Source organism: Coenobita brevimanus, chromosome 66 (genome assembly GCF_032717465.1).
Source record: "Coenobita brevimanus isolate Jiangsu-jjx chromosome 66, ASM3271746v2, whole genome shotgun sequence".
Classification (NCBI taxonomy): Eukaryota; Metazoa; Arthropoda; class Malacostraca; order Decapoda; family Coenobitidae; genus Coenobita; species Coenobita brevimanus.
The window spans coordinates 36,620,134-36,647,366 of record NC_137019.1 but is presented as its reverse complement, the minus strand read 5'-3'; the positions used below and the strand labels follow the sequence as shown (position 1 = coordinate 36,647,366).

At 42.3% G+C, this 27,233-nt stretch overlaps 1 protein-coding gene across 1 annotated transcript in view; it reads left to right on the top strand.

The window, feature by feature from the left end:
- Window positions 1–27,233, top strand: part of LOC145405389 (cell adhesion molecule Dscam2-like) — a 67,293-nt gene that overhangs the window by 22,502 nt on the left and 17,558 nt on the right. Inside the window, exons 12-26 of the mRNA XM_080276795.1 lie at window positions 170–318; window positions 3,982–4,089; window positions 6,243–6,422; window positions 7,804–7,980; window positions 8,830–8,967; window positions 10,473–10,631; window positions 11,955–12,104; window positions 13,487–13,617; window positions 15,155–15,241; window positions 17,266–17,527; window positions 19,667–19,849; window positions 20,485–20,670; window positions 23,310–23,416; window positions 24,998–25,187; window positions 26,175–26,346. Of these exons, the coding sequence (XP_080132921.1) occupies window positions 170–318; window positions 3,982–4,089; window positions 6,243–6,422; window positions 7,804–7,980; window positions 8,830–8,967; window positions 10,473–10,631; window positions 11,955–12,104; window positions 13,487–13,617; window positions 15,155–15,241; window positions 17,266–17,527; window positions 19,667–19,849; window positions 20,485–20,670; window positions 23,310–23,416; window positions 24,998–25,187; window positions 26,175–26,346 (2,379 nt within the window). The remainder of the gene's footprint in view (window positions 1–169; window positions 319–3,981; window positions 4,090–6,242; window positions 6,423–7,803; window positions 7,981–8,829; window positions 8,968–10,472; window positions 10,632–11,954; window positions 12,105–13,486; window positions 13,618–15,154; window positions 15,242–17,265; window positions 17,528–19,666; window positions 19,850–20,484; window positions 20,671–23,309; window positions 23,417–24,997; window positions 25,188–26,174; window positions 26,347–27,233) is intronic.

Sequence of the window (27,233 nt, the reverse complement as noted above, 5' to 3'; positions counted from 1 at the left end):
AGGGTGATGATTCGGAAGAGTGAGTAAGATGGTGTGGTTCAAGGAGTGTTGGAAATTTTATCAGCTACTTCCCTAATGACGTATAATTGAGAGTGATTCAAAGGGTTAATGACTCTCGCGTAACCGATAGGCATGATTCTTATCCCTCCTCCGTTTTCTTCGCACACAGGGTAAGGATTCGTGAGAGTGAGGGAGGTGGTGTGGTGAGAGCAGTGTTGGAAATGGTGTCAGTCACGGCTGCCGACGCGGGGCCATATACCTGCCGAGCCACCAACCCACACGGAGCCCACTCACAGGTGTTTGACGTGGCCATCATAGGTGAGGACACAACCAGGTGATACCTAATTAGTCCATGGTTTTAATCAAGTAAAGCACGGAGCTCATTCACAGGTGTTCGAAATGGCTATCATGGGTAAGCAAGTAGCCAGGTGATAATTAGAATATGGTAATTAATATATATATTCATAACCAAATGCCTTAATCTCAGAGGGGATGGCCACTAATATTACACTTCCTTATCACCCATGTAACCCTGTCCTCCAGCATCAGGAGACCCTTCGTCCAACTCACACTACCCTAATTCACATACCTGTCGTGCTACTGATTCCCACGGAGCTCACTCAAAAGGTGATCGACATAGTGGTAATAGGTGAGGACACAGACAGGTGATAGCAAATTAAGAATGGCTGTTTATATGAGCTAACACTCTCAGGTTGCTATAAAACACTGCTGCCAACACTAGGCTTTTTACCCGGAGACCCACCAACCCACACAGAACTCACTCAAAGGTGTCTGACGTGACGATATTAGGTGAAAACAAAGTCAGGTGACCACTCTGTTCTTTTCACCTTAACTTCGTCTAAAATTGCCATCCATTCATCTTCAATGCTGAGTTATTAACAAGAGGCTAACACCAAAATAATATGTTAGTCACGAAGAAATGCCAAGGAAGAGATACTGAGCCGTTACATTGTCTTTTTTCTGCCAATGAACCACGAGAAAATTACTGCAGAAGGATGGAAATCTGGGCCACGATAAGATTAATCAAATATAATTAACGTATGGTAATAAATATAAATGCTTTACGGAAACAACAGGTAGGTATAATGTTGCTGTGCCACACTGTGAGACCGGAGATTGCAGTCTTACCCATGATCAGGATACAGATAGATAGATAAATAGAAAGACAGATAGATAGATGTATAGATATATAGAGAGAAAGACGGACAGACAGATAGATAGATGGATAGATAGAGATAGATAGAATGTGTCTTGTGGTATTGTGATTAGAACACATCAGTCGTAATAATGACACTGGATAAGCTCACTCCTGAGAGGTGAGTATATTTTTTATTATGCAATGCTAATAATGGGAGTAGGCTGGCAACCCACCCTTACATATACTGGAGTACGATAGCCTAGTCTTGGGTCCCTACACGCCCAAGTGAGTAATTTATAATAGGATGGGGCAGTTATAAGTAAATAAATAGTCAGTCAGATTATGATCCTGCAATGCAGTCACTAGAGGTGAGACCTGCTATAGCGTTCTGAGTGACAATTTGAAGTTGAGTAATTTTTTAAGACCCAGGGCTGGATACATTTCTTCTGCACAGATTAAATTTTTACAGTAACTTTATTAGTAGTAGTAATAGTAGTAGTAGTATTGTCATCATATTAAAATTAGGAAATAATGTGAAGCTCTTTTAAGTATTTTTTATTAATGTCTTATTCCATGACCCAGTATAATACAAAAATAAATTGATTATTATGAACACACGAGTTAATGAGAATTTATGATCGAGACGCAGATTATGGGTTGTATACTAAATAATTTTGAAGATTCCGTAACATCTCATAGATTGTGATTTATTCTGTATAGTACGTTTTTTTCATATTGTATGATCTTGATGCAAACTATACTCATAATAAATAACATACAAGAATTTTTAGCAAGTAATTCGGTATGGAAGATAACTCGCCAATGAAATAGTGTTGCGCAGCCACAGGGCATGCCACTATGGTCATATATTTAAACATTACATCGCAAAGTGGAGTGCAAACCCCTGATTTTTTGTCAACCCTTTATGGAACGCCTGTGGTTTTTAGGTATAGTTAGCCTGCATCCCATATTACAGAATGCAGTCAGCAGCCGTATAGGGAGGCCAGAAGTGTTCCATCTTTGTCATGTACTGTAGTTCAGAATCTGTCAAAAAATAATTGGGAGTGTGCATTCTACTTTGATATCTAAGATCTAAGTATACGGCCATTACGATTGTATTCTCGTCAGTTAAGAATATTTTCCAGCACTTCTTCCTCAGCTCCTAATTTTGCACAGTACACCGAATACTCTTTTCTTTGTTATTTAGGGTTAGTAATATAAACAGATGAATGAATTTGGGATAGTGTGTAGGAGGAGGAATCTGAAAGTTAATGTAAACAAAAGTAAAGTTATGGTGTTTGAGAGGAATGAAGTCACAGAATGTACAGTGAGGTTGGATGGTGAGGATATGGAGAATGTGAGTGCATTCAATACTTGGGTAGTGTGATGAGTAAGGATGGAACTTTGGGGGATGAAGTGCGTGAAAGGGTACAGCAGGGAAGGAAGGTTGTTGGTACACTGAGAGCAGTGATGAGAAATAGGGAGGTGAGTATGGAAGTTAAGAAGTCACTGCATGATAGTATTGTGATCCCTACCCTGACGTATGGAAGCGAGGCATGGACCTTACAAGAGGGGAACAAGTCAAGAGTGAGAGCAGTGGAAATGAGTTACTTGAGAGGAGCATGTGGAGTGACGTGGAGGGACAGGTTGACGAATGAAGAATTGAAGGAACGCTGTGGGGTGGATGTGGATGTGGTTGAGAAGATTAGGAGAAATACACTGAGGTGGTTTGGACATGTGGAGAGAATGGAGAATGAAAGACTGACTAAGAGGGTGTATGTGGGTGAGGTGGGGGGAGGGAGAGGGAGAGGTAGACCGAGGATGAGGTGGAGGGATGGAGTTGAGAGGTATATGAGGGAGGGGGGGGTGAGTTGGGGGGAGGGTAGTCGGATGGTGGGTGACAGAGCGACTTGGAGGCGTTTTGTCTGCGGCCACCCTTTGCGGGATTAGGGCGACGGGCTATAGATAGACAGATAGACTTAAATATCACAAAAAAGGAATGTTAACGAGCGATATGAAGAATTATAATGGGGAGGAAATGGAAAACTTAAGTGGACGAAAACAGGGTCCAAAGAATATAGCCCAGTATTCATAGCTGGTTTGTTTTAATGTGGTAGAATTAAATCATTTCCACACTCTAGATACTAAATCGTGGTTGTGTGGAATTTTTTGAGTCTAAGTGATGGATAGGATGAGTCTCCTTGGTTACTAGTCAAATTTACCCACCAATCTGATTACATTTGGCCATCACCTAAGCTAAAAAAGGTCTGGGAGTCTTTGTCAGATGAAACTAAACGCTCTATACTTACATTTTTTACTTTTTTCCTGTAAGAGCCGCTTATTGTATTGTCAGGCATGAGAATATACCTAATCACACGAGACCTACTAAGTTTACCTAATAACATAAACTGCTTAATGATACTAAATCTTCTAACACCATATCTAACCATTATAAATCTACTAACACCATACTTAACAATACCTAATCTACTAACACTATGCCTAACAATACTGAATCATCCTACTCTCCGTCTAACAATATTAACTCTACTGATATTATACTTAGTAACACCATGCCGTGTAACGCAATAGCAAGTAACACTTCACCAATTAAGAGTATACCTAATACCACTATTCTGTACTGGTAAAACTGCTTCATAACACTACATTTAATGACGTTATTCAATTGTCACTAAACCTGAGAACAATGTACTTAATACCTCTTTAATTAATTACACAATTCATAATATAATTCTACTTAATAATATACCTAATAGCACTACACCTAATAACAATACACCTGATTCATTTCTTTTCTTCAGAACCGCCCACTGCCCCGTCAGGCGTGATTGTCAGTGAGGTCACCAGTAGGTCTGCAGTGGTGTCTTGGACTCTCCCTCAACCCGCCGCCGTCACCATACAGTATAAGGGTAAGCTGGTGTCCATTCCCAATCAGAATTGCATTCAGCCACGACTCGCACGCTTCCACGCCTGCCTGCACTCCATCATCTGTAGCTATAGACTATCCCTAATTAGAATGATAGGTAAGATGATGTCATGGACTCTTCAGCTAGCCGCCGCGCTGTCTTCATGCTCAAACAGTTTTAGGGTCAGATAACTGCACCAGATAAATTGCCAGTAAGCAAACCACACACTACATTTCGACTTCTGTTTGATATGGAGCATGAAGGAGAGCTCAGAGAACGCAATACCCCATGCTTGACAATCAGATCAAGGCTAAACATTAAACCCTCCCCTGTGCCCTTGACCTCTAACTGATTCTTCTCAGTATTGATTTACTTCGTCCTTACCTGAGCCCCAACCCATTCAACAAGTTTGGTCCAAACCGGATCAGAAGTGTTTAAGGTGACCTTGACCTTTGATCTGTTGTTTTGGAAATAGAATCATTTCATCTTTGGCGAACCTTCTTTCAGATAAAAATTATATAAATTAAAGATGCAGACCTTTGACCTTGCCTGAGATCTTTACCTCAAACATATTTTTCACACTACTGAATAACTTCATAATTTCCTGTCTCTGAACCATTCCACAGAGTGTGGTCAAAGTCGGATCAAAACTATATGTTAAACTTGTTCTTGCCTTTTTTCAATAAAAAATAAATTTTTCCTCGGGCAATCTTTAATCACTATGTCAAAATTGGTGCAAGTCCATGTAATACATTTTCCATAATCGTGCCAACACAGAGACAGGTAGAATGGCAAACTGAAGGACAGACAAACAAACCAAACGAAACATAAGCATACCGCGCTTTCGTGTGTGTAAAAAGAAAAAAAAAGTCTAATGCACTATATTCTGAACCTAGAATAATCTAGAGGAAAATTTTTCTCTGTTATGTTTGACTTGTTGACTAAATACTCTCCTTCCTAATATATTCTTCCTAACTTCATCTAACCTGATTTGCCTTAACCTAACCTTTACTGATCCTTCCTTGGTGCTTCCCGTCCTGTTTTCAACAGTGAAGGAGGAGCCATGATGTAATTGCTATGTTTGATGCGTTATACTTGAGGTAGTGAGTGAATATAGAACTTCCTGTGTTCTCAGTGTAGGGGCCTGGTGGTCTAATGGTTACAGCGCTCTAGTCGATGTGACGGCCGTGAATAGGGTAGATTCCCAAGAAGAGACTCGAGATTTCGATCAGGGGAAGTAGGGTGCTTAATCCACCCTTAAATGCACTTGGCCTCGGGACCAAAATGGAATTAACTGCTAATATTGACCCCTTCTGTTTTCTAGTAGTGAAGGAATTGCAGTATGTTCTCGACCGTAATGTGGGTGTGGGCTTGGTGCATTCTATTATGGTCCTAGAATTATCTCATAGAAAGATTTTTCTCTCTGGTTGTTATGCTTGACGTATTGTGCGAATACTGTGTTTCCCTTCCGTTGGCTGGATTCACACACATGTTTATGATCGATTCTTTGCCGTAACATTGATTTTTCTTTTTTCTTTTAGGGAGGGCTAGACACGTCGAGATAATACAATCACATTTCTCTGATATTCCTTCACAAAACAGACATCAGCTGCGATAATTATCGTCTCGCATCAAAGTTTTCTTTTCGTACGAGGAGGAGAAAAGCACTCTGCACTCCCTTTTCTTTGTCTTTCCTGCCAAAAGAAACCAAAGTTAGCATAAGGACCTGATCACAAGGTTTTTAATTAATCTGGCCCTTTTATTGCAGCAGAGACAGAATGAGTAGGCTGCTCAAGGGTGCAGTGCTTGTCATGTTATATTACGTTTTCTTATTACGTGTGACGAGTTGAGTGAACACAGTCCTTCCCAACATACCGAACCTTTCTCAAGCTAACCAGACCTAACCTAGCTTAACCTTTATTAAAGCTCCTTGGTGCCTCCCTCCGTGTGTTGCAGCCGTGTGGAGAGAGTCGTGGCCTGCTTCTTATGTCTGACTTGTTGTGGTGGACTTGCTCTGTTTCCCGTGTTATGTATGACGTGTTGTGTTTGATGTATTAATATTGGACCTCCCTTCCTGTACCTCAGCAATGTAATAATAATAGTCTGCTTCTCATATATTACTAACTGAGTAATTACTGTGCTTCCCTTTGTTGCAGCGGTGAAGGAGGAGTCGTGGTCTGTTCACGGTCGCAATGTGAGTGTGGGTCAGTGGACGGCCTCACACGTGCTGACAGGCCTGGCACCTCACAGCACCTACGTGGTCAGACTGATGGCTCACAACGACCTGGGAGTGTCGCAGCCATCACCCACACGTATCTTCACCACCACCGAGGAAGGTTAGTTCAGGATTTTACTTTTCCGTTCCGTTCTGGTAGTTGTACAGTGGCAGAGTTGATTGAGAAAATGTAGAACTATTGAGGTACCGGACCACTAACGAAGAGGCAGACTGAGAAGAGCATGGGAAGTGGTGTATACTGATCTTACTTCTAGAGGTATTACTAAAGAGCAGGCACATCAAACAGCATGACGGAGGAGTGCTATCACGTGAACATTTCTGATCCATGTTCATTGTAAAAAAGATGAAAAGTAAAAAATGATTTTGATGATGAAACCGATCTCACAGTCATCATCCACATTTGTTTTCATCACCACCGAAGATTATTAGGGCAGACTTGTATTTAGCCGTTCCCTTCTGACAACCATCCAACTGTCTGGGCGCGTTTAGGTCTTTGATTTCCTGGCAGCCTCCTTTAGTCCTCCTTCCTCAATAAGCATAACAAACTACGACGACGCTTTTGTTTTAATATGACAAAGATCCATGAATTGTTTTACTTAATGGCCATGTATGATCAATCTACGACTTAGTATTAAATTTGTGGAAATAGCCTAGTCCTGTCAGGTCAAAGCAAACCGACTTCAACATCATTAAGACAATATAAATAAGATACTAAAGAATAAGCTGTAATACGCAAAATAAATGACCAAGGAAACGATACTATGAAGCCTCTTAGGCCACTTAGAATAAAACACAAGGCACTTTCTGCTTATAGTCCGTTTCTAATTTTTCTAACTTTAATTGCACTCGGATACGACTCACGCCCTGCCACACCTGACCATGTCCTTCACTCTAACTGTGTCTTCTATAGTCCATTCCGAGGTAGTCCTAGTTACGGTGATGTGGTTAGGATGAAAGATTATGTGAGTCATAGCCGAGTTTAATAATATAGTAGCTTAGACCATAAAAAGTACTTCCTGTTTCACTACCCTCTGGAGCTGCCCACCACGTCCTTGTGCCTGGAGGGGGTTGATGCTCCCTACTAGTAACTGAAGGGGTAAAAAATCTTAGTCCAGGTAACGTAGGAAGCTTTACCTCTTTCTTCGTGATTTATTTTGCACTTTACACCTCAATATCCTCGTTCATGTTGTCAAACTGTGTCGAAATTAAAACAATAAAAATAGCATAAATCAAAGAACCTGTATGAGGCGAAACGTCAGACTTAAGTAAGGGCAGTGTCCTCATACTGATAGTTTAAAGTATATAATTTTTAAGGGCATGTTTAAAGATATTTCTACGATATATACATAAAGTGCACGAGAGTGTTAAGACGTAATATGAAAAATAAATAGCCAAGGAAGAGGTGCTAATAAACCTCTAAAGCCACATGGGATACGATAGAGTCACATTCTCCTTCCACTCAATGATGCTTCCTCTTCCAGCGCCTTCAGGAGCTCCTCGCGACGTTCGTGTAGCTGCTGGGGGACCACACAGCCTACTGGTAACCTGGAGCGCCCCTGAACCCCTCCTCACACACGGCGCCCTACGTGGCTACACCATCGCCGTCAGACGTCAGAACCTCCAGGGAGACGTTATGTACATCACCAGGCCAGTCACAGGTAAAGACTAATTATCTACATCACCAGGCCAGTCACAGGTAAAGGCTAATTATCTACGCGAAGCCAGTCACAGGTAGAAACTGTCATTATCTACATGATGTTATTTTTCTCTCCGCCTGTGACCCCATTCTTTTAAATGCGGTGTCCATGCATCTCAAAACGAACTGATTTTGAATTGGTGTCACGTTATCCTGAAAAGAGCAGCAGCTTACAGCCCATTATTAATTCTTCTTTGCATGAGGGAAAAAATAAATCTTGCTGAGAAATGAGAATCTGGGCACATTATGTACATCACCAGGCCAGTCACAGGTAGAGAGAACTTCCAGGGACCAATTATCTGCATCACGAAACCAGTCATGGCTGAACACTGTCATTCTCTACCTCACCCAACCAGTCTTATTTATATATTAGTTTTATCTACCTTACGGGGCCTTTCACTTGTAAAAGACTGTCAGACTACTAGGGCCGTCACATGTAGAGACTCATCATCTACTTTACCAGCCTAGTCACATGTACAGACCATCATTATCTACCCCACAGGACAGTCACATGTTATAGGAAATGTTATTGTCTGCATCGAGAGGCCATTAGGGGTTGAAACTGTCAATATGCACATCACAGGTCAGCCAAAGCTAGAAATTGCCATCATGTGCATCACCAGGTCAGTCAAAGGTAGATACTGTAATTCTCTCACATCGTCAGTCACAGGTAGAGAGAAGTTCCAGAAATACATTACCTACATCACCAAATTAGTTTCAGGTAAAGAAAGTCATTAACTACGTCACCAGACAATTTTAGGTCAAGTTAAATTGAAAAGCGTGTAGTTATAAGATCCAATCTACTCCACAGAACCAGATGGCGTCGAGCAATACGAGGTGAGAGGACTGACGCCTGCCACACTATATGAAGTCGCAGTTCGAGCCTTCACCAGGGCGGGACCAGGGCCTCTCTCATCACCCCGGATAGTGGACTCGACCAGCCATGACGGTGGGTGGCAGATTCTTTGGCACATTTTGTTCTAGCCTGACGAAGGCCCATAATCTATAAAGTTGATGTCCAAGTGTAGTCAGACTGGTGGGTAGATTTACTAGTAACTTAGTAGACTTATTCCTACCTCATAACTATGGTGCATTTGTTCAGACCTAAGGTTCATAACCCGTTTTGGCTTCGTTGATGGCCGTGTATAGTTAGACTGGATGGTGGATTTGCCTAGCAACTAAGGAGATGATCTCTTACCTCGTAACTTGCTCGTCGAATTTCATATATATATCTCTCTCTTCATCTATAGTCAAGGGGTGATCTCAGACAAATTATCTCTACATTCCCTTGTCCTTCACCATCCAGTTCACATAACCCTTATTCATATACCGTACCTGTCTACCTCATCCCTCTTCCTTATCCTTGGTCTCCCCCTCCACCTCACTCGTCTTGTTCACACACTCCTCAACATTGTCTAATTCCCCAATCTCTCCACATGGCCAAACCATCTCAGGGAACTTATGACAATTTCCAGCACATCAGCTTGATGAACATCCCTAATCCATTTCAGCTCAGTTGATGCCTAGGTATAGTCAGACTGAAGGGTAGATTTGACTAGAATCTAAAGAAACTCATTCCTACTCAGTGCCGTGCACATATTATTTGGGAGGCGGGTGCCTCAACTAAAACAAGGGCACCACATTCGTTGCCAGTCACTACGAAAGCAGCCTGATGATAATGTCTAGGAGGGCACTTTGTCACCGGCAGGGCAGAGAGGCAGTCGTCAGCCACTTTGAACCTAACCTGTACATGTCCCTATTCCTACCTAATAATTGCAGTGCAGTGTTCTAACCTGACGAAGATCCGTAAGCAACCCTTCCAGATCACTTAATGGCCAAGTGTTGTCAGATTGGAGGGAATTTGACTCGTAATTAATGAGAATCATGCCCTACATATAAGTAAAGCTCATCGAATTTCATGCAACCATTGTTAAATATTCAAGGTGTGAAAGTGACCCTGTTACATCAGGGGAAAACAAATTGACGAATCCGCTTCCTCACTCGCTAGTTTATTTCAAAAATTCGGGATGTATTTTGCGTGGCATAGGGGACTCCGTAGCATATTTTCCTGAGTAATTTATTTTGCTCATTATACCTTGGTATTCTCCTGTATATTATATATACCTTTTTAGTATAGACATAGTGTGCATCAGTAGCGTACAGGACGATACTGAGATGTATTTTGGAGAATAAATCGCTAAGGAGAGTGTGTAAGAAATCTCCATTGCCACTAGTACGACCTTGGGCCTGTGTTCTGATGTCAGATTCTCCATTCATACAATTACATTTCTGTATGTGGTGAAAACAGGAAATATCTCCATGTCAGAAAAAAATAATCAGCGTTCAGAATATATTACAAAAAATTATGCAAAAGAAATCAGCAAGGAACAAGCATTCTTCAGCCTCCTCAGCCAACGAGAACACTGACCCTAATCATATCTCTGCACTCTATAGCGCCTTCATGTCCGCCTGCTGGAGTGTCATGCCGTGGGTCTGGGCATGGTGGGGTGCGAGTGTGGTGGTCTCCCCCGCCCAACAGCTGCGCCCTTGCTGCGGTGGCCGGCTATACCATCACCGCCACCCCTACATCATACGCACAACCTTCTGGTGACAGTGAGTGCTTGCTTTTGCTGTACATTATACGTTTTACCAGCTATTATTTATGTCATGCTATGTTGGATGTGGATGTGGGCGTGAATATGGGTGTGAATGTGGTAATCCCTTACACCCAACAGCTGTGCCCAAGCTATTGTCTTATGCATAACGTCCTATACTGTAGTCCTGTTACCTAAACTTGGTCCAGACTTTTTTTCCTTTTGCAGTTTATTTCACGTAGCTCTATGGTAGTATAAAATAATATGGCTCTACATCCATTTCACAACGCTTCTTGGCGTCTGACATCATATTGTGTTAATCTCTTGTTACAACTCAGTATTTAGGGTGAAGAGATGGCAATTTTAGGCCAGGTTAGAGTTAAAAGGATATATTGTAGTGAGTGCTTTGCCATCCTGCTTTGCTGTTAATTTCTTTGACTCACTGAACAGCTGTATTAGTTATTACCTACCCTATACCAGACAGCCTCGAAAGGACAATATTCCTGCTGCTATTTGCTTTCCTGTGTAATCTTTTTTTTTTTTTTTTTTTTTGCCAGCGTACAGTGTCCATGGATATGTGCAAGAAACATCTCCAGGTTATCCTCGGGTTAATTTTAAATAATAACTACCGTACTGTCATCACGGGTCCAGGTCTGAACTGTGACAGAGCTACACGTACTGATGACCTTATGAGTGAAATTGCTCTCAGAATTAACCCTTAGTTCATGAGTGACTGCAGCTCCATATAGCCTGAGACTCTGACCGGTGTTGATATAACATTATATTTTCTTTTACCCAAACTTCGGTTTAAAAACAGTCCTGAAATTTGTCACAGTTCCTATGACACACTGTATATGTCATTTTTTATTTTTTATAAGTTTTATGCTCTGGAATTCACTCATTTTAGATGTGTGTCGTATGAATGGCGTCTCCATGTTCAGAGCGAAAGTTAATTCTTTTTCTGTATGCAAGTTGACAAATATGCTCTACTGTTCCCATTTGCATCGCCTCATCCGTTTTCTTTACATTCTCAAGTTTAATTTCAGCTCTCTCTCTCTCTCTCTCTCTCTCTCTCTCTCTCTCTCTCTCTCTCTCTCTCTCTCTCTCTCTCTCTCTCTCTCTCTCTCTCATCATCACCATCATTATTATCATCTAGATCTTTCTCACCCCAAAGTGAGTTGGGTCATCACACACTGACTAAAAGGATCAAGACGCTAACAACCCATGTATACTAAATGAGAAACAGACGGCATTAAACCATTTATTCTATTACCTCTGTATGTATACCATTCTGTTCTCTGTTGTGTTCTGTTTTGTTCTAATCTGTTCTTCTGTTGGCCAGGTCGGGTGTGGGAGGTGAACACAACCAACCTGGAGAAGAACCTGGACTCCCTGCCTCCCTCAGCCAACATCAGCGTCACCGTCAGGGCCTTTAATGATGTTGGCTATAGTGCCCCCAACTATCCCGTTTTCTGTCGCACCGAGGACGATGGTGAGGGACCTATTAACAGCTTTGGTGGCAGTTTTTAGGTGGTACAGGCCTCGTATCCTCCTCCTTAGCGATTTATTTCCCATATTATACTTAGCGTTCTCTTTAATACTGTTTACCCCGTTTAAATTTCGACGTAGTGTGGGTTAAGTTCATATGAGAAAAAAGAAATGAGGTGAAATGTGTAAGATTAATCGCTAGGGAAGAGGTGTTACGAAGGAGATCAAGCCACTCTCAGTACGGCCCTCAAAGTCAACTCATCGTCGAACTTCCATGTGGCCTCAGAGATTACGTAACACCTTTTCCTTTGCGATTTATTTGCACTTTAAACCTCATTTTCTTTCAATTATTTTATTCAGACAGTGTGTTAAAACTACATATTGAACATTAAAGAGAAATCAATAAAAGCGGTGTGGAAAATTCATTGGAAGGGAAAAGGTGCTACAAAGCCTACTATGTACCCAGAATACGGCTCTAATATTAAATCCTTTTGTTCTTATTAGGAACTGTGTTTGTTGTTAATTGGCTTAAGCTTTTTATTCATCATCGTCCCCACTGCTCTCTAATGAAGGATATTAAGGCAGTTTCATTTTGTCTATATTCTTGGTTACCATCATATGTTGTCCCCAGTTTGCCATTACACATCAGTTTTATCAGCAAGTGTTCTTTTTCTTGCCCCAGTCAGATATTACGAGGAAATCGTTAGGTATACCTCGTTTGCCCTGACTTGCTTCATTTTTTTCCCTTTTGCAGCTTATTTCATGCAGCTCAGTAATAAATGAAGACAATACGAGAGCTCTGCATTCTTTCCGTAGCACTTTGTGACTAGCACCATAGTCTACTGTTTATTTCTGTGTAGGTCAGCTGTCGAGATGGAGAGATTGCTGTTTTTAGTCCTATTAATGCGGACAGAGACTAGGTATTTAGAATTAGTATACTAAAGGGACTACTGTGATGGACACTACAGAAATGACATAATTAATAATCATCCTCGGCATAACATTTCCCTAATTTATGTTTCCAGTGTTCTGGGGGAGGGGGGGCCTAGTGATCAGGTGTTCCTCATGAGTCACGAAACACTAATTCGTTGTGCATATAAGCGTTGGTTCTAATCTGACAGTTACCCCCAACTCCTTCCATCTCAGTCGACGGTAAAGGATATCCAGACTGAAGGGTCGATTTGACTAGTAACCAAGGTGACTCATGAACACCACAGAGCTGACGTTCACAAACACTTCTTAGGATTCACCATATGGGGCTGGCCCATTACCGTCAGGAAAACCATATTGAGTTTGGTAATTTGCCAGTGCCAGGCGCATGGGAGATGGATGCTACAATTCATTCACTTAATCATTCATAATTAGTATTTCTATGCTTATCCTCAGTGCCGGGACCCCCAGAAGGCATCCGGGCGGTGGTAACTGGGCCAACTACTGTACTAGTCACCTGGTCTCCTCCACGACCCTCCACAGGCACCGTCCTTCATTACACACTTTACTACGCCAAGAATGACCAGGTGAGAAGGGAAATTATGGGAGATGAGACAAAGAGCCATACTAACATCCGATTATATATCTTTTTTCTTATATGAATATGGAGCTGGAGCTTACGACTCGACGCAGAGGATATCAGCCAAGAGCGAGAGGACTGGAAATGAGTTATGTAAGAAGGGCATATCGAGTTACATGGAGAGGCAAACAAACAGATGAAGTTAAGAAGGATAGTTATATAGATGTGGATGCGCTGGGATGTGTTAGATGTTCCTTGAGATTATTTGGCCATGTGGAGAGAATGAAGAATGGGAGATTAACTAGGACAGTGTACTGTATGAGAGTGAGGTGCGGGGGCAGAGGGGGAGAAGGAGGATATGGTATTACTTCGGTCCTGCATCGTTTATATGGTGTCATTCGTGACTAGTACCATGTTCTAGTATTCACCCCCTGTTGTAGCTCGGCAATGAACAGGAGAGATGGTAAATTTAGGCCAAATAAGAGTGAAGTGAGTATTGCACCTTTATTTCCTACTACCCTTACCTACTACCCTTCCACTACTCCCCCCACTGTTTCGTGTCAGTCAAAAATTACCCAGTACTTGTGTGTGTGTGTGTGTGTGTGTGTGTGTGTGTGTGTTTTATATCTATATATAGATATATATATATATATATATATATATATATATATATATCTATATATATATCTTCCACATGCTGGCAACTGTATGGTAATGTTCACATCCAGTTATGGGGCATTGAGTACCGAGTGAGGGTTTGTCTTATCCAGCCAGTCTCTCACTTCCAGGTTAATATCTCACTCCCAGTCAGTCTCTCCCTAGGCAACCTCTCTCTCTCTCTCTCTCTCTCTCTCTCTCTCTCTCTCTCCCTCTCATCATCCTTTCTCCCCTTCAATTTCCGACTCTGTCATTCTGCCTGAGCTGTCAGTTTCACCCTCCTTTGCCAGTCTCTCTCCCCATTTAGTCTTTCCAATCAGTCTTCCTCCCCAGTTTCTCTCTTACTCCCAGTCATGCTGCAAGGAAGAACAAGTCAGCCGTCCAAGTCACCTTCTATCCCTCTTATTGCTGTTATAGTTCATCCACCTCAACTTGGCGATGATGTTCCTCCAGTTGCAGCTTATTTCCCGTGGCTAAATGACAGAATAAAAGGAAAGACTGTAAATACTTTCCATAACGCATCTAGGTGACAAGCACCATACATGGGTATTATGTTAATCTCTTGTTGGCGCTACAGAGGGACGCCTTCATGCGGTGGCACTGATATTTTCTGTTGGTTCCGCTGCAGAGCAGTTGTAGCCTACAGTCCACTGAGATCACGTTCAGATGAGCCAGGAGCCACTACAACAACCTCTCATTACAAATCACAGTGAAGATGAAAAGATGGCAATTTTAGATTAGGTAAAAGTACACAGAATATTCAGTGAGGTAGGAAGTAGAGAGTAAATGAAGTATGGAGTGATCAGGTTAAAGTAAACAAAATATCTAGTGAGGTAACAGGTAGACAGGAAATGAGGTGTGGAGTAATTAGTGATGTGTATTTACAGGTGGCAGTGAGGCACGTGGTCGGCGCTGGAGGCTCGGAGGCAACGTGGAGGGAACTGAGCGGCCTCACCCAAGGATCCAGAGTTCAGGTCAGGTCACACACACACACACACACACACACACACACACACACACACAATTATTTTTTTTTTTTTTTTTAGATGAGAAAGTGCACAGTCCTTCCCTGTCTCCCCCCTCAGTCTAGGAAAGCAAATCTTGGCCACGAGAGGAAAATTATCGTAGGTTTTATCATTATTTTTTTCTGCAGGAAGAGCAAGGAAAAGAGAGTGCAGAATCATCCTTAGCCCCTTATTCTCGTCGGTTGAGGAAGCTCCCTAACAGCTTTTCCTAAACGATTTATTTTGTTTATTACTCCTCGCTGTCCTTTTCTGTTGTCGTATATTCATCCACTATCGCCATACTCTACATAAATGACGTACAAAAGGATAATAATCAGCCATAGCCAAAAATTAATCGCTAAAGAAGAGGTGTTAGGGAGCTTCTTTCACCAACGGGATTACGGCGCCTGGTCTCTTTCTTCTCGCAAAGTTAAACCTAAATTATTAGAGACTCGTTCATTAATAAAATGCTTAGGAATTGCACCTCTATGCTACAGTGTCGGTTACACAGTATTATTATTATTATTATTATTATTATTGTTATTATTATTATTATTATTATTGTTGTTGTTGCTGTTGTTGTTGTTATTGAAGGCTCCAGACAATTTAGGAAAAAAACTTTTGTACTAAAGAGGTTACATCATCAGTAATGATACGCAGCCCTTAAATACTCAGTTTTTCTTTTTTTCTTTTTTTCTTAATCATGCGGTTATCTATGGTGGGTAATGCTGCTTCAGGTGATCCAAAATTTGTCTCTGCGATTCAGTCAGGGACAAGAGTTCGTACTCATTTACTTCTCACTTTTCTTTGCTGGTTAAGGATGGAGTTACACCCGGCGAACGAGTGTAAACAAAACACGAGAACGTAGGTAGTGTGCTTGCGTGGCCGATCTGGCGAGCATAATCCATCCTGAAGGTGCTTATTATTAATGTTCGAATGAGCGTCGGATCGTCTTCACCTCATTCAATAGTCCCATGCAACTGTCTCCTCTTCCCATGTCATTCTAATATGTGAGTCATTGTAGTGGGGATATTGAAACTTACTTCTACATCGAAAGTCCCGGGACATGAACGAATGCTCGCGGAGGAGGAGGGGGGTGCTGTCATTATACGCGAACGTTCGTGAATGCTTTTTCGGCTTTGTTTGTCCACGTTCGTTCGCCAGATGTAAATTCACCCTAATATTCCTAAACTGAGAGTGGCCTCTTACATTTATGGCCCCATGCATGATTTTCATACAAATTTTCCTTTAATTCTCACTTTCTTCTGCTAGATAATATACCTATGCCGAAAGAGGCTTGATATGACTCTCTACCCGTTAGTCATGCATGATGGAGGAGAATGACGGATGTTCCCTAATTGTGAAGCAGACGCAATGGGACAGTTGGCGAACTTTACCCTTATCTGGCTCAAACACATGTCTTAAAGCAGCTCTAGTGGGCAAGGTCATATTATATTATGTTTTATAAACAATATGATGATAGAACAAAACTGACCTATGTGCATCGTTACTAATTACGCTTTGTATTGTGGAATGCTGCCTTATTACATCAAGAAGTTGCTTGTGTTCCGAAAATGATCTTCAAAAGGTAGAGGTCTGCTTACGCCGCCACGCACTCAGTTTTAATAATATGACCCAGCAGTGGCTCCTGGCTCATCTGAACGTGAATCAGGTGGACTGCAGGCTGAAATTGCCATTCTTCTGCAGTCTACCATCCTTCTTTCGGAAGATAGAAAGGAAGCTGAAAGAACCACCTTGTTATACAGATGCCACTCTGTAAAGGCGTCCCTTTCCAATACCAATACTGACCTCAGACGACCTAGAAGTCTTCCTACTGTAGGTGTGGGTCACGACCAGTAGCAAGTGAACATAACTCCTGGCAATTATTGGTGTTGTATAAATGATAGTTAAAAATCAGAGGGCTTGCTTATACCTTGCCACACTCAGTTTTAATAATACGACTCATAGATGACCGAGAAGTCTTTCCCTTGCAGGTCTGGGTGACGGCCACGACATCAGCAGGTGAAGGTAGCTCCTCACCCAAACTGACCGCCCTGCCCTCCCCCAAAACAAGATACTCCCCCGTGGCTGTGGGAGGGGGCAGGACGTGGAGGGTCAGTGCAGGATCAGGAGTGACCCTTGGGTGTCGGGGTCTGGGAGCCCCACCCCCCACTGTCACTTGGACGCGAGCTGGAGTGGCAGTGAAGAGCAGCCAACTTACACAGCCACTGCCAGGAGGAGACCTTCATCTCACGGGTTGGTGGCTATCCATGCCTTTTTCTCGAAGTATACTAACAGCCAACTCGTCTTTTTCCCGAAGAGTAGTAACAGCCAGTCCTCTATTCTTCTCGTAGTTTAGTAACAATCAATCCTACATTACCCGCTATTGAAACTTAGAGATCAGAGTCTAGGCTAACGTAGACCAGTTCATATAAGGATCGCCACCCCCCACCGTTACATGGGCGTGAGTCACTGTTACAGCACAGAGCCTCCAGCCTAACCACTCCCAGGGCAAACCTCTAGCGCGTAGGTGGGTGGGTAGTTTTTTTTTTTTTTCCCACAGTCTTATAACAGCCAGTTTCATACTCCTATTACCCCTATCAAGATGTAGGGGTACGAGGCTAAATTACCGTAGTCCAGTACATTTAAAGGATGAGGGCAACTTACCGCCACCTGGACGCGAGTCAGAGAAACAGTGAAGAGCAGCCAACTTTCACAACTACTGTCGGGGGATATCTCCATCTCACAAGTGGATTATGAAAAAATAATCCTATATTACTCCCGTCTGAGGTGTAGGGGTCCAAGGAAAGGCTACTATAATTCAGTATATTTAACCTCTTCAGTGTCCTGACGTGCTTTTTTTTTTTTATCTTCCTGTCAGCAGACGACCTAACATTGCTAAGAGATTTATTGAACTGGAGAGTTTGAAAATTGCCTTCTATAACACATTCAGTACGAGACCCTTCCCTAAGCTGAGCAAAATCGGATGGATGTGGCAAGTATAAACTGTACATAGACGTAATTAGACTTAGAGGGTAAAAGATAGGCCTACCATTACCTGAACTAGGGTCGGTGTGACAATGAAGAACAGAAAACATATATTTCTCTCCTATATAATACTTCAGGGAGGAAAGTGAGGGGGATATCCAAAGCGAGAATTAGATGCAGTGGAACAGTAGGCAAGCTGTTGTCCCTGTCTGTAAGTATTACCAGTGTCTGTAGTTCTTTCACCTTAACTTGCCTCAGATTTTCGTCTTTTGGAAATTATTTTGAGTGGCTCAATGGCAGAAGGAGGTAAGGATGCGGCTCCACATCCTTTTCACATCACTTCTTCGTTACTAGCATCATCTAATGCTTATCTGTTTTTACCACTGATCATTGAAGATGGAAAGAGAGTAATTTAAAGTGAAATGTCCCTAACCCCTTTCATTTCAGCTGATGACCAAGTGCAGTTAGACTGAGAGGGTTGACATGGCCAGTTTAAGATGGGGGATTTATTCTTTCCTCATGCTTAAGGTTCATTGATTCTCATGTAGCCACAAGTTGCTATTCAAATTCTAAGAGCGGCCTATTTGTCAGGCAAAAACAAACCGACTATAGCTTCATATTCTATTACCAATCTCTTGTTACAACAGTTCATTCAAGATGGAAATATGGTTATTATAGGCCCAAGAATATTGAAATAGAGTATAACATGATATTCTGGTGTTAATCTATTGTTACAACTGAGCATCCAGGTTGAGGAGATGGCTTTTTGGTAAAGGTAAGGCGAAAGAGAACGTAGGAAAGCAACTGTCATCTGAACGACCAGTGTTCTGATGCAGTACTACTTAGGTACTGATAGTCATGTTGTTGGGAAGTTTTCGTAGCCAGTTAATTCTTTAGAGGTGGGACTTTGAAGAAAAAAAATTCTCCGTCGCCATCATCATCACCACCACCATCATCACCATCACCATATTATCGCCATCACCATCACCACCATCATCGCCATCACTATCATCACCACCATTACCATCACCATCACCACCACCATCACCATCATCATCAATATTATTATTATTATTATTATTATTATTATTATATCCAAGGGGTGGTTGGGGTTATTGCTCATATAGTGCCACTCAGGGATGAGTGAGGCTGGTCATTCTCATATTAAATGTCAGAACCAACTTGCCAATCCCCGGGTTCCTACGCTCCCCTGCGGGGCGACATAGGGTTGGACGATGGATGGATGGATTATTATTATTATTATTATTATTATTATTATTATTATTATTATTATTATTTATTGTTGTTGTTATTATTATATTATATTATTATTATTATTATTAGTAGTAGTAGTAGTAGTATTAGTATTAGTATTAGTATTAGTATTATTAGTATTATTACCCACAGCTGTGAGGGAGACAGAGAACTACACCTGCTGGGTTCGCAACAGTGTGGGCGAGGACAGTTTGACACACCAGGTTGTCTCCCTCACGCCACCACCACCACCCACCCTGGCCCTGGCACACGCCACCCACCACACCCTCAACCTCACCATCACACCCACTGGCGATGGAGGGGCACCCATTCTTGGTAAGCTGTCTATCAGTGTATCCATCTGTCTGGCCATCTTCTCTGTTTCTCTTTCTCTGGCTACTTATCCCTCTATCTGATATCGATGTCTGTCTCCCTACATACCCGGTATCTGTTGAACCTCTATTTGTCTTTCTGTCTATCTGTTTATCTATCAGTGTCTCAGTTTATCTATCGATCTGTATCTATCTGTCCGTCCATTCAGCTGTCTGTCTTGCCTGTCTGTTTGTCTGTTTGTTTGTATGTATGTATATCTAGCTACTTATACTGTATGTATTTTTCTACCTCTTGTGTGCGTGTGTGTGTGTGTGTGTGTGTGTGCTGAGAGAGAGAGAGAGAGACACCACCGGGTAATGGCGGGTGAGTGGGTAGAGGCGGGTGTTGACAAATGGGACAGAGCAACAATAGTGAGACACCTACCCTATAGACCCTCTTGTATTTCTGTTTCCCTTTAATGTCTTGTTATTCTAATGCTTCTTGTAGTTCTAAAGGTACTCTAATGCCTCTCTTGTAATTCCAGAGTTTTGAATGTCGCTGGTATTGCATCTTTGGTAATTCTAATATGTCTGCCTAATGTCTCTTGTAATTCTAGCATCTTTTCAATGTCTTTTCTAACTATAACATCACTCCATCAGGGTACACCGTGCACCACCGAGTCAGGGCAGGTGAGTGGGTTGAGGTACGGGTTGACAGGGGCGGTACCGGTGCAGTGGTGAGAGGCCTGCCCTGTGGAGCCCCTCACCACCTCTACCTCACCGCTTGGAACAGTCAGGGCACCAGTTCACCCAGTCCCGTCCTCTTGGCCACCACACTAGGCAGCCGTAAGTACAACCAGCAACAAAAGATGCTCTAATATTGTTTCTGAATAATCTCTGCTAGCTAATATTTCCAAGCAAAGAGAGACTTAGTATATTTCGCTGCGGAAAGATATGACACCTCGGAGAGAAAAGTGGGGGACATGCCCAAAGTTTAATGAAGATGCAATGGAAGTGCTGGTTTACATTTGTCACACGAGCAAAGTTTTCCGAAGGTCACCTCTGAACAGTGTGTCCAGCCTTCCATACTTCTTAATTCCACTCCGAAAGTAATATAATGTCATTCCTACCTATTTCGTTTTGATGTGTGCATAATATTGCTCTCACATTCATTCATGTAACAGTTTCCCTAGCCATGTCCCGTAGAAAAGTGATGGTGAACTTTTGATAGTGATTGTGTCTCAAAGCATTCCTCATCACTTTTTTTTTTTCCTGTGGTCTTCTTCTCTTCTGTCCCACCTCTTTTCTTGATATTTCCTTGTTTCTTCCGGCCTTTATTTTTCTTCTACTACCAGTTTAGATACTTGGTTTTATGACATGAATAGTTTAAGGACCTCCCATTGACACTGACCCTTCCTTTCTGTGCTTTAACGCCAAATCATTTCATCACCACGCCGCTTCATCACCAAAGCCAAACCATTTCATCACCACTTCATCGCCAGCCTTAGTTCCATATAGCCAATTGATGGCTTGGTGCTAGTTCTTCATTATTCGTTCCTTCCTTCCTATTTTCCTTCCTTCCTTCCAGTTCCGCGCTTACAGGCACACGCCAAGTTTCATCTGATATGGGAGCAATGTCTTTGGTTTTATTCGACTAGATGGACCTGTTTATAGGACAAGCCATTGAATCTACAGTACACAGATCTGAAAATAAACTCATTTTCGTAATTCATATATATTGCTTGAAACTTAAACCTACAAAGCGGTGCGAAGCCTGTGGCACACAGTCAGAAACAAAGGTTCTGTCTCCTCTCCTGCATCTTTCTGCATGGACTTTGACAGTTTCATCCATTCACAGTAATCAGGACTAGTGACTTTACTTAGCCACAGTTAGCAGGCATCGGAGTCGTTTTCCTTCAGATTCACCAAATCAACTTTCAAAGCTAATGGAGAAATAAATCAGGAAAGGTGACAGGACTTTGTTGTCAATGTGTTCTTAAGCATCTGTCGTGAATTCTTTGCTATATCTCATCTTTACATACAGACGGCACTATTGTGGAAGAGATATTTCCTCACTAACTGAAGCCTCCGAACGATAGACTATAGCTCTTTCACTTCTACCTAGCTCAGATTTTTGTCCTATTACAGTTCTGTATATCGTCTCAGAGGCATTAAAAGACAATGCAACGGCTCTACGTCGTATCTATAGCACTTCGCGAGTAGTGCTAAGTTCTTGTGTTAAGAGCTTTTGTTACAGCACAGCAGTCAAGATGGATAGATGTCAGCTTTTGGACAAGTTAGGATGAAACGAGTATACCTTTGCAACTTCTCTGTTATGATCCACGTATAAAAAGAGCATGTTGCTCATTGGACACTCGCACAGAAAGTTGAAGACTATACCCATTTTACTCTAACCTGGCCTAAAATTGCCATCCCTCCATCATGAATCGTGAGTTTGAACAATAGATTAAAACTAGAATATGATGCTAGTCACGAAGAGGTGCTGTGGAAATGATGTAGAACCATAGTATCGTGTTAGTTTGCCTTTGAGCTGCATGGAGTTGGTTTCAAGAGGACAAAAATCAGGCTCAAGTTAAGGTGAAAGAACTACAGTAACAGAAGAAGAAACAGGTGTAGATTAAGACCTATCTACTACACGAGGGTCAGTACGCCACAGTTTAAATTTTGCAAAGTCCTAGCCCCGTAGTCATGTTAAGGAGGCTTCCCCAGCACCTTTTCCTTGCTATACCCTTTTTACTCTAACTTGGCCCAGAATGATCATCTCTCCATCTTAAATGCTGAGTTGTAGGAATAGGTCAACACTTGAATAGGATGCTGGTGATGAAGAAGTGCTATGGAAAGAATGTATAGCCATAGCATTGTCTTTTTCTCCAGTGAGGAATGTGAAATAAAATGGAAGAAAATTTGGACCAAGTTGGTGTAAAAGACCTATAATTTATGTCTGTATATATCACGTTAATATGTTCTTGTAAGGTATTTATACAATCTGGTGATGGAGAGGGACTCCTTCTCGCGGTGGTATTGATATAACCGGTCGGCTTAACTTCTCAGGCTATACAAACTTCCCTAAGTTTGCTCCCTACCACCCAAAATGAAATTGGTGGACTACAGAAGGAAGGTAACTTTAACCAGCAGTCCATCGGGTTCACATTCTGATGAGCCAGGAGTCGGAATACTGTCACTACTATTACTTTTCGACTACTACTACTACTACTACTACTACTACTACTACTACTACTACTACTACTACTTCTACTACTACTACTACTACTACTACTACTACTACTACTGCTACTACTACTACTACTACAGTATGGTATTTGTGCACTTCTGTCAAGATTCAAAGTATGAATAACATACAAGATGTTAAGGTATAATATACAAAATATCGCTAACAAAGAGGTGAAACAAAACCTCCTGTGCCACTAAGAATACGCCACTAAATCTTAATTCATCTTTTGCAGCACCTGGACGCCCCGACCCTGCCCAGCTGGTGGAAGTCAACTCTACCTGCGTCACACTCCGACTGTACACCTGGCCTGAGACTGGCTGCCCCGTCACCCACTGGAAGGTAATGGCTACTAGATGCTGGGGAGGGACGCCTGCACACGGTGGCACTGATATAACATGGCACTTCCGCTGCGCTGTTAAACAAATGTCCCTCAGCTCGCTCCCCTGTCCCCAGAAAGGACAGTGGTGGACTGCCGAGAAAGGACAACTTCAGACCGCACTCTTGTGTGTTGATGTCCAGGTGGACCTGGGTTCACAAAAGCAAAAGTGACTTCCATTTTCTTCAGCATAGGAAGTTCCTAACACTTCCACAGCGATTGTTTTGCATAATGTAGCTTACTGTTATTTATGTCATATGTATGTCAAATGGACTGATTACACATATTATATAGATTTATGAACCTACAAGGTACAGAAATTATACTTCTAGGAAGTGCTGGAGAGCCGTGGAAGACGACGGGAATTGTGGTTATAATGTAACTTCGTCATCCTCAATACGGTCAGTTATGTCAGTCATATCCTCCAAGGTGATCATACCTAACCCACGTGAGACTTGTGATGAGGGTGATTATGGCATCGCTTTGGGAATCCCCATATTTCTTTTTTATTTATTTATTTTTTTATTTTTTTTGTCTGAGGGCCATATTTCTAGTGACCCTGGGGATCTTATAGCATCTCTTAGTAGTTTCTTCACCAAATTCTGTCTCAGTATTCTTATGTATGTTACTGATGCAAGCTGTGTCGATAGTAAAACGATATAAGTAACGTACAAGATAACGTGAAGGCGTAATATGCAAAACAAATCACTAACGAACAAGTACTACGAAGCCTCCTATTCCTCTTAGATTACTGAGTTAATTTGCACAGTCAAAGCCACAACCATCTTCCCAGTTCCCTTTGAAGAAAATTTACAACTGGTGAAATACGATGACAATCCTATAGTCCAGTCACTTTAATTTGGCCAGATTTTCATCCTTTTGTCTCCTATTTCACGTAGTTCAATGCGTAAAAAGACAATGATTCGGCCCCACACCTCTATGGCACTTCTTCGTGACTAGCATCATGTTCTAGTGTTAATTTATTGCTACTAGTCAGAAGTCAAGATGAAGAGATGGCAATTTTAGGCCAAGGTAAAGTGAACAGAGCATTGTGACGTGTGTTTCAGGTGAGTCGAATTTCCAGGTATGTATTCCTCAGACTTTTCTAGGGCGATACTTGTCTCCCTGGCCCGTATTATCGTCGAGTAAGAAAGCTCCGTAACAACTTTTCCTAAGCGATTTATTTTCTTTATTACGCCATGCTGTCCTATTCTGTTATGTAAAGCCTCCCAGCATCGCCATATTCAGCATAAAATACAAAAGGATATTAACCAACCATAATCAGAAATAAATCGCTAAGGAAGAGGTGTTAGGGAGCTTCTTAACCGACAAGAATACGAGCTCACCTCTTCGTCAGGTTGACCAGCGATAATAAAAAAATAAATCGCTAAGGATGAGGTGTTAGGGCACTGGCTTAACCGACGAGAATATGAACCCGCCTCTTCGCCAGGCTGACCAGCTATAATAAAAAATAAATCGCTAAGTAAGAGGTGTTAGGGAGCTTTCTTATCCAGCGAGAATACGAACCCGTGTCTCTTCACCAGGTCGAGCAAGGTACCGATATCTCCAAGGCCGGGTGGACGCCGCTAAACTCCCACGTGACCCGCGATACGAGTGACCTGGCTGTGTGTGACCTGACCTCGGCTTCCTGGCACCTTCTGAGGATTACAGCCGCCTCTACTGCTGGGGACACCACCGTTGTTTACAGGGTCGCCACCACAGACAACGAAGGAGGTGAGAGAGAGAGAGAGAGAGAGAGAGAGAGAGAGAGAGAGAGAGAAAGAGAGAGAGAGAAAGAGAGAGAGATAGTGGGGGATGGGGGAAATCAGTACGTGGATAGTTTTGTGTGTGTGTGTGTGTGTGTGTGTGTGTGTGTGAGAGAGAGAGAGAGAGAGAGACGGTGGGGAGGAGGGGAAATCAGTACTTGGATAAAGATTTTGTGTGTGTGTGTGTGTGTGTGTGTGTGTGTGTGTGTGTGTGTGTGAGAGAGAGAGAGAGAGAGATGGTGGGGGAAAGGGGATCAGTACTTGGATAAAGTCTGTACAAGCGTGACCGCCATTCTATCCATCCCCTCCCTCTTCGTTATAATAAGTTATGGAGACATACGCTCCTCAGTCTCCTAGTTAGGTTAGTTTAATTAGGCCAGATTAGTTAGGTTAGTCCAGGTTAGTGGCGTCAGGTTAGTTAGGTTGGTCCAGGTGAGTTAGGTAAGGTTAGGTAAATTAGAAGGAAATAGAATAAGCTTGACTGAAACTGCGAATTCAGTGGTTAGAGCAAATTATGAACATTTTTCAACACTTCTGTATTACTGATTTAGTCTCAACAGTACATCTAACTATCCTTGAGTGTTACTGATGGAAACCGCCGTATAATTGATATAAAAACAATATACAAGAGAATGTGAAGGTGTAAGATGCAGAATAAGTCGCCAAGAGAACAATACTGCGAAGCCTCCGGAGTCACTTAGAATACTGCTGTTAGATAGACCATAGCTCGTTTTTCTCCTCCTCCTCCTCCTCCTCCTTCATTTTATCTGATGAAGATCCCTGACCCCTCTAGGTTCATATGATGCCACGCTGAAGCCTGTTAGAAGGGTAGATTTAACTATGGTTCCATCACCTTATTTTGACTCAGATTATTGTCCTTCTGCAGCTTTGTTTACGTAGCTCAGTGGCAGAATAAGACAAGGCTGGAGCTCTACATCCTCTCCATATCACCCAGGGTTCGTGATGGCGGAGTCGGTGCAGGAGGTGGCTCAGAGCGTGACGGGGAGTGTGGACGTCTGGCTGGACGCGCATATTGTTGCCGGGGTGGTTAGCGCCTTACTCCTCGCCACAGCCTTCATCATCTGTGTCTGTGTGGCCGTCAGGAGGAGAAAATACGGAGGATATAGGTGAGCTAACGTCCTAGCTGAGATAAGGCTGCTGGAAAAAGACGCCCTCACGTGGTGGCATCCATATAACTGGGTGATGCTATTGCCTAAGTACACAAACTTCTCAGCTGCATTCCTATCTCCCGTTAAGAGGATGGCTTACTGTAGAAAGACAGCTTTAACCTGCAGTCCTTCGGGTTCACGTCCAAACAAGTCTGGAGTCACAACAACAAAAAACTGCAGATATAACAATTTTTCACTAAACCTCCTCAGCCAGCTGTGAATAAAAAGTATCCAACAAACAGTGTCCAAACTTACGTCACCCATCCGTCGCTTTACATATCCAGGTCCCTGTTTTACCTCTAGATGCGAACTCACTGGGAAAGGACTCTACCCAAAGGTCTCGTGGTCGGCCAGTGAATCAAACACAGGACTACTCGTTTGTCTTCTGAGTATGCTTTCCATGACACCACTGCCACCCTTCTTTAGTCACAGATTTTTTTATAATTATATATAATTCAGACATCTCCGACATGAGTTTTATTATATGCCACAGGAACATCCTATACCAACAAATGAGTTAATGGAGTTTATGTCTAACCCTTCCAGTTGAATAGTCTCCCCTAAGTTAAAAAAAGCATTAGCAAAGTCAGACAAAAACAAAAACGTATGTGTATCCTCAGACTGAAGAGGAAGAATGTTAACATCGCAGATATAGGAAATAAATGCCGAGGACCTCCAAGAACAAGGTTCTCCCCACGAATGGTCAACAAAGGATGGTCAGGAATCAACTTAAGTCCATTATAAGATGCCTAAGAATGTTACATCTGAAATGGAGGATCTGTGTTTAGGGAGACGAGATGATAGGAGGTGATTACTTGTAGCTTCCTGTCACGAGAAAAAGTGAG